A 13,802-nucleotide genomic window follows, 5' to 3' on the forward strand; every position below is an offset into this window, starting at 1 on the left:
AAGGTTTCTCAGCAGTTGGTTGCACTTAAATTAGACATTCCTGGTCCCCATCACTAAAGCCTAGAGAGCAGAGTTGGGTGACACCATGTGCCTATTTTAGGCCAGAAGTGAAATTATCACACTAAGGTTAAACAACTGATTGTGATGCCTTGAAAGATGTCAACCAGTATTGATAACATTCAAGTGTGGCAACATATCAGTGTGTGTGCTATTTGCCAAGTGACATCAAACAGAAAATTAATAAATGTTATCATCTGAATACTTCTAAATCCATTTTACAGAAATAGATGGCAAGGTTGAAATGAATACAACTACAATATGTTTAAATGGGGTTTCTTTTATTTCCAGCTTATGTTCCATGCCAGTGTTCTAAGGGCAACTCGCTTTCAGGGTATGTTCTGTTGAGCTGTTTGTGTGGATTAAACAGCCAAGGCAACCAGTACAATAATCTCTGTTCATTAACATCTGTCAGCGATATCAGGTGGCCCTTTGGAAACTTTAATACAGTGGGAAATTAAGCGCACATGCCAGAGAAATGAATGTCAGTCAAGTTCAAATTCTCTAAGCACAGGAATTATAGTGTAAAATACATGGGCACAAATTCTATTAATTATTTTTGGTTGCAGTGGATGACTGTATTGGGGCAAATACCCAATGCCCTTTACACAAAAGCAAAAAACTAATGAATATTGTACATTATTTTTCCCATACTATCATTCATTCTCAAAATCTTCATGTGTACAGTAGAACTATATACTCCACAAGGTCCAGAAATCATACAGCACCCAGGAGCAGTGACTTCATATGCAAGGGCACAGATGACGCACCTGCTATTTAATAGAGCACTGTTGTATATAGCTATGTATAGAACTCTGCTCATTGTGTGCCTATTGCAGAGCCTAAAAATAATGTGCAGCAGGCTGTCCAGCTGTCTGCCCATTCCTGAAAAGAGTTTTTTTTAAGGTTTCTGGGGATGGGACTGTATTTCCAAGCATGCTTCCATTTTGGGAGAGAGATCCTCTGTCAGTATTGGATGGTGAAAGCTACAACTTTAGCTTTAATAATAAGGTAACATGAAAGGATAGACTGCCAAAACAGAGATCATATTAATCAATGCAGGGCCAGAGCTAGGGGTAGGCAGAAGTTGCAAATGCCTAGGGTGCAGTGGGGGGGGGGGGGAGGCATGTACCTCTTCTGCACCCTAGTCTAGTCCCTTGTCCTCCCACTGCTGGCTCCTCAGTTCGGCCCACCCTCCAGTCATCAGTACATCTGTGTTTTTTGTTGGGTGAGGAAGTCAGCTGGGTTGCCTATATTCGCAGCCACCACAAATTGTTCATGTCCACAAGAACATTAGCATTCATGTCCAGCAATGCAAAGCAGCTGCTAAGAAAATTGCCTCTGTCATCGGCACCAAGACAAGCCAGCCGGGCATCTTAGGCAACCTGGCTAGCTTCCTCACCCAACTCCACACACGTGCACTGATGACCACGGGAGTGGGGTGAATTGAGGAGCCAGCGGTGTGAGGACAAGGAACCTGACTAGAGGTATGGAAGCTCCCCACCACTGTGCCCTAAGTATGGGCCTATACTGCCTAACCCTAGTTCCTGCCCTGCTTGTCATGGATGATATGCAAATAAGTTTGTGACTGTGTCACCCTAGAGCAGAATGTACACTGATGGTCTAAATAAAGTCCTATTTTGCTTTAAATCAAATATTTTTTAATATCAGTCTCTGTGCTGCTTGAGAAAATGAACCTTGTGTGTGGTTCCACCCCTCTGACATCCCCTAGAACTGTGGCGTATGCATGTCCTCTTGTTGAAAGCAAGGCTTTTAGCGTCAGTCTCACAGCTACGTGACAGCCTGCTGACAGCCACTAAGGTCAGATTCTTAGAAGTAACCCAGGGCCTGGGAGATCACTGCATCTGTTCCTATAAGAGCAGATTGTTTTCATTATGTCAAGAAGTGTAGGATATTTATAATTTATTAAAAATATAAATACTCGGAAGTTAATAATACAGTCCGAATGATGAATGAAATATTTGCAAGGTTATGGTTGTACAATACAAGAATAAAGCTTGGATTAGTGCCTTAAAACAAAGTGCAATGAGGTCAGCACACTGCTTTGTACCCATGGTGGTAACCGCAAGTTATAGAGGGGAGACAGGAGACAGGCTTGGGCGCTTACTAGTCAAATTACCAGAGCATGTCTCAAGCCCAGGACTGGGCAACATTTGTGCTAAAAGAGCATAAACCCTGCAGATTCTCTTTTATGTAATGCATAGAGATAATATTTCACTGGTTCAATAACATATATAGTATTTAAAGTGCTACTGTATTTAGCTGCTGTGTTTTTCTCTCAATTTTATTGTGAGTTATAAGTTTATGTGATTTAGTACAGGTATAGGACCCTTTATCCGGAATGCTCGGGACCAAGAGTGTTCCAGATAAGGGGTCTTTAGAGACAGGCTTTCCATAATTTGGAGCTCTCTGGATAACAGGTTTCCAGATAACCGATCCCACACCTGTAACATATGAGGGCCCCAGGGGTGCTGCAGCCATGAGGCAAATTGAGAAACTCGCCTCAGCACAAGCACCCCCAAAATTACCAAAATTGCACTCTCTGCACTAGCGATGCAGCCCCCAGACCACTCTGACATAAGAAAAGGATATGCGCTGGGGGGCAGCAGCATTGCGGGAGCCGCATAAGGACAACTCAGGGGCCAGAAATTCCCCTGGAGGGTGCATTAACAATGCCCCAGGCAGTGGGCTAAGTATAAAAAAGGTTTCAATTCGGCATTTATTTGCACTTTGCCCACTTCTTGGGGCATTGTGTAAATAGCCGCAAGCCTCTTCTCAGAGCACAGAGACCTGGGGACCTTGAATGGAGTGAGGCCTGCATTAAGCCATGCCCTATTCTAAAGGGGTGGGCAAGTAGAAGGCATGTAGGCATCCTCCCCTCCTGCTCCTTACTTGCATTTCATTTGCATGCATAAATTGGGGAGCAGTAGGAGCTGCAGCCTGCATCAGTGCCCTGTACTTACCGGCTGCCCACAGAGAGGCAGTAAGGGCAGGGCTGAGCTTCAGTGCCCCTTAGTGTTCTAAAATAACCCATGATACAATATATTTTAATTATAATTAGGGTGAGCAGCCAATTTTATTTTTTTTTTATAACTATTCAAATTTCATGTATTGATTTTATGCTTTCACAGTTAACATCCTACACAGTTTCTGATGTAATGGCAACATTCTACAGTTTACCGTTACGAAAAGTAAAAGTATGTGACAGCAAGCTTAAAAGCACAATCAAACGCAATAATTAAGGTAGTATATGACTGCTATACAATCCGTATATAGATTTTTTTCATGCTCACTTTGCTACCCATAATCCACTGGCAAATTGGATGAGAGGGTCATGGGAAATGTTTCAATAACACTTTCTCCTCTATCACAACCACCTGCTCGCTCGCTAAACACAAGAGGCTGCTGATATTGCTGGGACAAATATAGCACAGGAACCTCAGAGGGGATCCTAGTATACCATAAAAGGTGTATATAGCAGATAGTTATGTGGTTTGCATGACTATAGGAAGAGGTATGAACATACTGTGAGTTCTGACTGCTAAGACCTTAGACAATATTTATCTTATTATAATTAAACCTATCATTAAATGAACAAAAATGCATTATTGAGGGCATCATGCTTCATGTGTATTTTAATAATATAACGTCTAGTATAGTAACACATTCATGCACTAGTGCACTAAACTGTGAGATCCTATTGGTGAGATAAAAACTTGTACTCTTATTTATTTATTTATTTTATAACAGTTTGGTTTTTTAGGTGTAAGAAAGTCACATTATTTCTGCGAAAATGACATCAGAATAAATGACGAGTCTCGCAGAACAGGGAGCACACTGGTGCTTTCAGTCAATTCCATTTCAAATCAGTAAAAGGCACTGAAGGCCTGTGTGCCATGGGCGGACTGAAGCAGCAGCTTATCGGGGCGTATATGGAGCCCTCTGACAGATCTGACATCTGCCCAAATATCTGACAGATAGCAGGTTGCAGGTTTCATTTTCCTGTGAGATCAAGGAATCTGTATATTGATGCCACCCTCTTAGGCCTGCCCTGCATAGCGGAAATTATAATCCAATCATTTGGCCCAAGGGTCAAATGACTGGGTCAACCTGATATTGCCAACCCCAAGGTGTGCATATGAGGGAAAGATCTGATTGTTTGGTGATCTCACTAAACAAACAGATCTTTCAATATATGGCCACCTTTAGCTATTTATCATAGCTGTGTAAAATACATGGCAAATTTATCAAGGTGTGAATTTCTTTTACTCCACCCAAATGCCACCTTATTTTATATCACTTAATACCTTGCTTAAGGAAAATGGAAAAAATTCAAGTGCCAAGTGAGTTCAGCTTACTCTTGCCTCTGACTAGGGCTGAATTTCCTATTGTCCCAATGTGTTAATGTGCAAGACATTACCGAAACGTGTACCAGAGGTCACCCCTTTAGATTAGAGGAACGGAGCTTCCATTTGAAGCAGCGTAGGTGGTTTTTCACGGTGCGGGCAGTGAGGTTGTGGAATGCCCTTCCTAGAGATGTGGTAATGGCAGATTCTGTTAATGCCTTTAAGAGGGGCCTGCGTGAGTTCTTGAACAATCAGAATATCCAAGGCTATTGTGATACTAATATCTACAGTTAGTATTACTGGTTGTATATATAGTTTATGTATGTGAGTGTATAGATTGGTAGGTGTGGGTTGTGTGTGCTGGGTTTACTTGGATGGGTTGAACTTGATGGACACTGGTCTTTTTTCAACCCTATGTAACTATGTAACTATGTGTATCCTGAGCTGAGCCATAAATTTTTTTAATTATACTAGAAGAACAACAAATGGTTAGAAAACTTACCATTGCATCCATTTGTGAACATCTATAAATACCTATGAAAAACTTTATTTTAGCTTTAACACTGCAGACATGCAAGCGACAGCTGGTGGCTGTTATTAGTATACCTTTTGTTCCAGGACTTGCAGTCTATTCTAGTGACTCCTCCTCAACACTTTTTCAGTCTCTATGTGTTTGGCTTTTATATGAGATAATAATATTTCACTTTATAAACATCTGAATATTTTGTATTACATAAAGTACTCATTCATTTTGAAAAGAAAATTCCAGAAAAGTTTTACATTTATCCTGCTATAATAACCCTGTTATAATAACCCTGTAAGGGCTATGGATAGCCTTGGCTGCCACTGTCCTCTCTTTGCTGATTAGAATACCAATTTAGCTGTGCTTCTTATTTGAAACAATGAGAAATACCCAGTTAGGGTAATCTTTTATTTTTGTTTTTGCTCAAGGTAAACACTACTACTATAAAATAAAACAAACATATAGGTGACAATATCATTAATTCACTTCTAAGTTAATGATTTCACCAATGAAAACTCTTGACAAGGCACATTATTACCAAAGAGGATCACTTTTCTAGTGTCATAAAGATAAGTCATCTGTACAAAGCAAGTGCATAAATAAGCATTATCCACTGGTTTTTTTTACCCATAATGCAACATTTTCCCAGGGACACCTGAGACTATTCACAGCACTACACCATTGACAGTATAGATGCAGTATGCAGATAAACGCAAGTAGAGAACCAGCCCCTATGCTAGCATCAGCCTTCTCCTGTGTCTGAATCTGAAGCCACTGCATCGACCTGGGTGCAGGTAGAAACCTCGTGCCCTCTAGCTAAGACTCCAGTTCTCACATTGCCTTACATCATTTTTCATACATCTTTTAATCAGCTGGTTTCTGCTGCATTGAGTTAAGAGTCCAAACCAGCAGTGAACAGACCAAGTCAAAATAGCTTTCAAGAAACTGCTGAGCCGATGTGGCCGAAGGGCTTTTAATGTGTGCTGTGCTACTGTCCGTATTAGAATAAAGTTGCCAACTCCAGGGGAGGAACTATCCACGGTGCAGTGGCCGTGGGGACCCAAATTTTTTAGGGCGGTTATGGGTATGAGATTATGACCAATACTGTAAATTTTAATAAACTGAGGGAAGAGGGATCCAAACCCTAAAATTAGGGCTCTCATTTATCTTGTCCTACCCCAATTCAACTCTCTCTGAACATCAACTTCTTTTCTTCATTAGGCTGCATTAGCTGTTAGGAAAGCCCACTGACGTGTTGGATTGCATGACCAAGCTTCTCAAGCCTCATTTTACTGGCAGAATGTTTCAGATGACAGTAAAGCATCAGAGAGAGACTCAGCCTTACATAAATAGAAATAACACCACATCCCATGGACTTCTGTATCCTTTATATTCCAACCAGGAATGTGACCCAGTAAGAAATTAGCCTACAAAAAGGCTTTAACTAGTGATGGGCGAAATGTTTCGCCAGGCATGGATTCGCGGCGAATTTCCGCATTTCGCCATTGGCGGATTGTTTCGCGAAACGGATGAAAAAATTCACCGCAGAAAAATTCGCCGCACGTCCAAAAATTGTCGCCGGCGTCAAAAAAGAATTGTCGCGGTCGTCAAAAGAATAGCCGCGCGACGAAATAATAGCCGCGTGCGACGAAACAATAGCCGCGCGACGAAATAATAGCCGCGGGCGACTAAACAATAGCCGCGCGACAAAATAATAGCCGCGTGCGACGAAATAATAGCCGCGTGCGACGAAACAATAGCCGCGCGACAAAATAATAGCCGCGGGCGACGAAACAATAGCCGCGCGACAAAATAATAGCCGCGGGCGACGAAACAATAGCCGCGCGACAAAATAATAGCTGCGGGCGACGAAACAATAGCCGCGCGACAAAATAATAGCCGCGGGCGACAATTTTTTTTTGTCGCACAACATTTTTGCCGTTTCGCTAATTTTTCGCCGTTTCGCGGATCTTTTTAAACATTCGCGAATTTTTCGGCGAAGCGAAACGGAACAGATTCGCTCATCACTAGCTTTAACATCACATATGCTGTTGTCATGCTTCCTAGACCTGCAATTGTATAGTACTGGCCATATAGAACAGGGTTTGGTTTGGTATGGGGAATAGATTACCACATTTGGTACACGTTTAGCTAAAGAGTTTGCCTATGAGATTAAACAAATGGTCTTTCTTATAAAAAAAAAAAAAGCTCAAAAGAAGGAGGCTGAAGTGTTTGTGTGCAGAACAATGGCCTTCCCAAAGCAACCAGTGACATGTTGGGCAAAGCACTGCCCAATTAGCATTAACAGAAATGGAGCAAAACAAAAAAAGATAAAATATACCAATGGTCAATCCATTACCTTTACTCATAAGACATATTTACTTGAGTGAAAGTAACCCCTAGTTATTACCAGTGCTAATCAGTTGTTGTAAAATGTAAGAGGTTTTGATGAACAAATTATTTGGTGCTAAGCAATGGACTTGGGGAAAATACCGTAAGTAAATACAGTAGGCCCATCGTACCTCCTGAATGATTTTTTAACTCTGTAATAGGTCTTTACTGGTTAAGTAACATGGTTAGGGTCCACTAGGCAAATGATTCAAGGTCCAAGGTTTTATACAACAGGCCATAACAGGTTCGGAGTCTGCAGTCTTAAATGCTTCTTTTCTCTGTTATGTAATGTAATCTATGCAAATATAACTATTCCTTTAAATCTCAAACTGGATCCAGAGCCAGGCTGGCAATTCAATTGTTATACAGCATCAAATGTGAAGATGCATTTGACCATCAAGTCTAGAAAAGTTATCACTAGTGATTCTATAACCCTTCTTAACCCTTACTTAAAGGGGTTGTTCACCTTTGATTAACTTTTAGTATCATGTAGAAAATGACATTCTAAGACAATTTGCAATTGGTCTTCATTTTTTATTATTTATATTTTTTTAATTATTTCACTTTTGATTCAAAATCTCTCTTTGGAGTTTTATCAGCTATTTGGTTGCTGGGGTCAAAATTAACTTAGCAACCAGGGAGTTATTTGAATAAGAGAGACTGATATATGGATAAGAGAGAACATGAATAGAAACTAAGTACTGTATATACTCAAGTATAAGCCTAGTTTTTCAGCACCCAAAATGTGCTGAAAAAGTCACCCTCAGCTTATACTCGAGTCGGGTGCCATGGGTCCCTCCAGACTAGCACCTTCTGTCCTTTGTGTGCAAATTAGGCCACCCACAACCAGACCCTCAAGTGCCCTGGCCGCTCCCAGTCGCAATAATTATTTCCCCTTACATCTCCTCCGGGACCAGGTCTGCTGCCAGTTTGCCAATGTGCAATGAGGATGGTGTAGTACTCATATTGTTTTTGTTGACCCTCTTCTTCACTTACAGAGCTAGTTTACTGTTTTTCTTTGAAATAAATATTTAAAAACATATACCCCACTGATGCCTCAATTAATGTTATTTTATTGGTATTTATTTTGATTATTGAAACTTAGTAGTAGTTGCTGCATTTCCCACCCTAGGCTTATACTCGAGTCAATAAGTTCTTCTAGTTTTCTTAGGTAAAATTAGGTACCTCAGCTTATATTCGGATCAGCTTATACCCGAGTATATACGGTAAGTGGCTGCTGGGGTCAGTGACACACATTCAAGTTAACATAGGTGAACAACCTCTTCAATTAATTAAGGGACAAGACATGGAGATTACACCTTTATGTCCCTGTGGCCAACTATGCATTCACAACCACTGGTTTCATAGCACATGAATCTCTGTAATTCATAAATCTGAATTTGCAGACAGCCCATTTTGATCTTTTTTGGTCACATCAGTGAAAGATACTGGAACATGGTTTCTGAGGGGTAGGGTTTGGAGAGCAACATCAAGGCTGGGGTAAGAAGGGGTAAGAAGGGCCAAAAAGAGCCAAAGAGTTCTTCCTACTGCTAGATGTGCAGCTTCTGCTCACTTCCTTACCTGCTGATACACAGGGCTGAGTCAGCCTTTCCTACAATGCCCCCTCACACCCCCAGTGCTTACCTTCAAGAGCTTCAGCATTGCTAGTGCACATTGCTAGTGCAGAGAGTGCAAACTAGAACAGTCAAAATTCAAAACCAGAATTTTGGCTCTTAAACTTGCCAGAAGCAGCTTTTTGCCATCCCTGTTAACTTATAGCGAGCTGCCGCCTGAGGCAAGATTCTCATTTTGTCACCTCTGCTGATGCACTGCCCATCATGGTTTATGGGCAGATGTAATTTTCAAACCTGTCTAATCCCTGAACTGACCAATACCCACAATACATGGATATTGGTTGGGATTGACCAGGTTCCATACAGAAGAATGACTGGTAATACAGTCTGTAATGCTCATGTACTACAGCATGTGTTAAAGTGCCGAATGCCATACACAAAGTAAATTGACCTCATTGTGTTCATCTTTACTAACCCAAGGTTTTCTTTTTTGGACTCCACTGGGACCACCTGACTCCACTGGAATGATGGAAGCTACAACAGGAAGCAGGCCAATGCCCCCTGTGTAAATGATAAAATTACCTCATCCTTAAAGGGCACCTATTGGTGAAATGGAGCCCACATTGAGTTGGGGAAAACAATACTGCCCCCCCCAATGCTGTGCTGCCCGCCCCAGGAGAGCTCCTGGAGCAGATGGCCATGTGATTAATGAGTGTGATGTCACACACTTGCATACAATCAGCAATCTGGGGCGCTAAGCCTAATTTACATGCTTGTGTCCCAGAATGCCCACCCGCATCAGGAGCTCCCTCAACCAGACTTTGGGCTCCCTTAGGGTGAAGACATACAGAGCTGCTAGTAGCAGCTACTAGTCACAGCTAGAGAAATAGACAGTGCTGATCATTTACTGATAATTGTCTCTACATATATCTACATATGTTTTAGCGGAAGCAATTCTCAGTATTGTCTATGGCAGGGTATTTTCTGGCATTTAGTAGCCATACTAAGTAGCTCCATGTGTCTTCACCCTTAGCCCACACCTCCTGAGGGGTAAGCAACTTTTCACTGATAGGTGCCCTACACCTATATGTACAAGGCATTGCATCTATAAATTCTGCACCAGTTAAATCACAAACAATAGAAAGGTAAGTATGTGCATGCTCATCAGGATTGGAATTAAACATAGACAGAGGGAAAAATTGCAACTGAGCCCCCTGGCCCATCCCCCCCCCCCTGAAACTACCTACTACTACCTCAATCATTACTGGCTTGCCACCACCACCCCCTCAATGCCCCAGGGAATGCAGACCCACCACTGTCCTCCTGCCCCCTGTAGTTAATGCCCATGTCCCACCTGTGCACTGTCCCTTCCATTGCAGGGACAAATTGTGTCCAAATATGTGCAATTCACTTATAATATCAGCAAAAAAATTGCACTAGTTTGCACATTTTGCAATTTCTTTGCAGTTTTGGGAAATAATGTTGCATTGTAGATTAAAAAATCATTGCCTAATAAGGACCCTTTATATAATGTGCTCCCCTCTCTGCCCCTGCATGTGTTGCCTGCCTTTTATATGCTGAATAAAGATAGATGCGGAGCTTATTATTATTATTATTATTATTATTCTAGAAGAGAGAGTACAGAAGGTGGAGGTAATAGTAAAAAGATTATGCATTCTACTGTGAAAAATTTGAATATTTTGATTAAAGTCCTTAGTACAAACCATATTTTTTGTAGTGGCCCTCCAAAGGATTTTTTTGGCCTCCCAGTCTCTTCAGAGGCTCCCTAAACTTCACTATATGACATCAAAATTGAATTCAGTCCGGCCCTCCAACATGCTGTATGACATATAGTTGGCCAACTACATGTAATAAGTTGGACAGCGCTGTTGTAGATTATTTATGTTACAAGGTCACTTATGCTTGCACAGTCACTTTTTATGTTTTCTTTATTAAAAGAGGAGATTTGTTTAGAAACAACAAATTTCAGTTGAACTATTCTTTAAACTAAAAGTCTAGGCACCTAAGGCAATTGTACAAATAAACAAATTTCCAAAAAACCCTTTTAAGGTTTTTGATTTTTTTCTTAGACCAGCTCAGGCCATGATGTACACAATGGTATTTAAATCTGTATGTGAGATGCAATATATTGCCATTTAATGTAAAGCAAAGTCAGAATAATAGGTATCATCAATGCCCTTGGCATAGTACCCAGGAAAATTCTAAATGCACAAAAAAAACATTAACACCTGCCTATTTTGCTTTCATCATGAACCTGCATCCTGTGAGTACACAGCCATAAGGATCAATAATCTCCACCCCACAGGATACGGTTATCCTAAATACTGTAGGTTTCAAAGACCATGTACTGATACTTTGTTTAAAGGAACGCTTTATGTTTGATGTCTCCAGCATGTAGCACCAAATTTCATTGATTGGGTGAAACATTCACACATTGTACAGCATCCATGCGCCCCTGGACTGTGGCCCCCAGCTCTAGATGCATAAATAAAATAAATAAAAAGTCCATACAAGGAATTACATTTCATTGGAGACAATAATAATTTCCTTTTGAAGTGATTTTTACATTTGCACCCCTCAAATGAAGCAAAGCACTTTTTCAAACCTGCCTGCAACCTCATCAGATGTTTGTATGAACCACCACATGGCATTCGGCTATAAGGCTGCTAGATGACCTTACCTTTGACACTATAAGAGGTAAGTTCTTCTCCGATCCCCCTTGAAGCCTGAAACCCCAGGGACCCTCTCCAGATAAGGTGATGAGGACTTGGTCATCGGTACCCATTGTTGTATCTTTAGTTCTCCAGGGCCAACTATTTGATCTCCATCTCTATAGCCTTCCCCTGCCCCTAGCGTACACAAGCAGTGAGGAGGACAGTAGATCCACGCTACTCTGAACTCTTCTGTTAGCCTCTCCACTTGTTACGATGAGTCAGTTGATTCTAGTTTTGGGAAAGGGCCAGTGGCGTTCCTTTGCACATGGCCTGTCAATCACATTTCTCTGCTTCTCATTCTCCCTCCCTCTTTTAGCCCCTCTAAGGAAACATATCCCTTCAGCCACTCTAAGGAGCATTTGTGCACAAACCATACTCTTTAATTCATTCTATTAATAGCTAGCTCTCTGTGTTGCCTTTCAAGCAGTAAAGACTTAATTCTTTCTTTAACCACCTGTTTGAATTGTTTAAATACCACAATCTACAAAAATGTAACATACGTGTAGAATATCAGTTTAATGTCTGCCATAAATTAGCATTCAGACCAGCTGATATTTGCATCCACTAAAACTTTTAACACATTCGCTATACAGTAGAACCCCTATTTCACAATTTTCAGGGGAACAGTGAAATCCAGGAAAATATTAAATCAGGGAAATACATTAAAGCAACGTATTTTTCAAATACATCAAATATATAAACACAGGAGTCAGTTTTACTTTAAAATACCATATTTACAGTGTTAATGACAAGGGTTGCAGCATTAATATTACACCAGGGGCATAACTTCTGGGGGTGTTACTGCACCTGGGCCAACAATCCAGGCCTTGCTGAGAAGAAGAAATGTGATGTGCCGGTAAAAAATTTGCACCTGTGGGGGGTGGTGGACCAGTTGCAAAGCCTGGGCCGGCCAAGCTTAGTTACATTACTGTTTTCACTAAGGGGGGGAGTATGAGCAAGGCCTCTCTGTCAGTAAGATGCACAATGTAAAGCAAAAGGTGGTTAGTGATTTATAAAATATGCATATAATTAGTATTTTAACCATCTTAATTTTCCCATTTTTGGGACCAGGACAAAATGTTGGTATAAAATCCAGGAAAACATGTAAAAAAAAAAATGCATCAACTGCTAGAAGCACTGACAGCCTGACCCTTCTGCCAAGGTTTAAAAATATATGGCTGTAGCCATAGCAGCGGCAGCATCACTTTAGATTAAGCTGCAAAGAGATCTGTGTTTGGTGTATTCTATCTCCCTACCCATAGCAACAAGGCAACACCAGGCCATCACACATTCCATTGCACAGCTTGGAATACAACAAATGTGCAACAATAGCTACAGTAAAATAGGTATCCGAAAATAAAGGTCACTATCCGTCTAAAATGCAGAAGACATCACATAACTGTTGACATTTTAAACTAAAATATACAAATGTTTTAAATCAAATTTAAAAGTGTATATTGTGTATTAGAGACATTAGATCACTGGTATAATAATGTAAGGAGAAGCATGCATGTGTAATGTTGCATTTAAAGGATATTTGTTCAATGCCCTAAAGACACTCAGTGCCTAAATTAATCTACTGTATTTAAACTCCTACCCTTTTGAAAACCTGCCATCACATTTGGGTTCTGTATAAGATTATGAAAGCATGTGATTACTGCTGTGTGGATACATTTCCCAGCTGCAGACATCCCATATAATTGTCCACATGGGCACTCCATTAGCTACACATGCATAGTCGATAGTCAGGTTGATTTTATGGCCTCTGCTAGGATGGCATAACGTATCACCCCGAATATAGAATGTCTATCCTGGCAGCTATTACAAAGGAAGTGCCAAGCTAGCAAGAAAAAGTATGTCCTTCCTTTTGCTTATGCCACAATTCATCAGTTTGTCACCAGTGCATACACATTAACATTATCTTATAGTTAAATATATATTACTAGTGATAAGCGAAAATTTTTGGCAGGCATGAATTTGTGGCAAGTATGCATGTTGTGCCATGGGCAGATTTTTTCACAAAATGTTTTCACTGGCCACCCCTGCCTTAATTCTACTAAGACATCATTTAAACATTTAATAAACCCAATAGGATTATTTTAACTCCAATAAGGATTAATTATATGTTAGTTGGGATTTCGTACAAGGTACAGTC

General features: G+C 40.7%; 1 protein-coding gene across 1 annotated transcript in view; it reads right to left on the reverse strand.

The window, feature by feature from the left end:
* synpo2l (synaptopodin 2-like) overlaps window positions 1–11,894 on the reverse strand; it is a 48,839-nt gene extending 36,945 nt beyond the window's left edge. Inside the window, exon 1 of the mRNA XM_002935764.5 lies at window positions 11,614–11,894. Coding sequence (XP_002935810.2) covers window positions 11,614–11,718 — 105 coding nt within the window. The 5' untranslated portion in view covers window positions 11,719–11,894. The remainder of the gene's footprint in view (window positions 1–11,613) is intronic.
* Between the last annotated feature and the right edge of the window lie 1,908 nt (window positions 11,895–13,802).

Source organism: Xenopus tropicalis, chromosome 7, assembly GCF_000004195.4.
Source record: "Xenopus tropicalis strain Nigerian chromosome 7, UCB_Xtro_10.0, whole genome shotgun sequence".
Lineage (NCBI taxonomy): Eukaryota > Metazoa > Chordata > Amphibia > Anura > Pipidae > Xenopus > Xenopus tropicalis.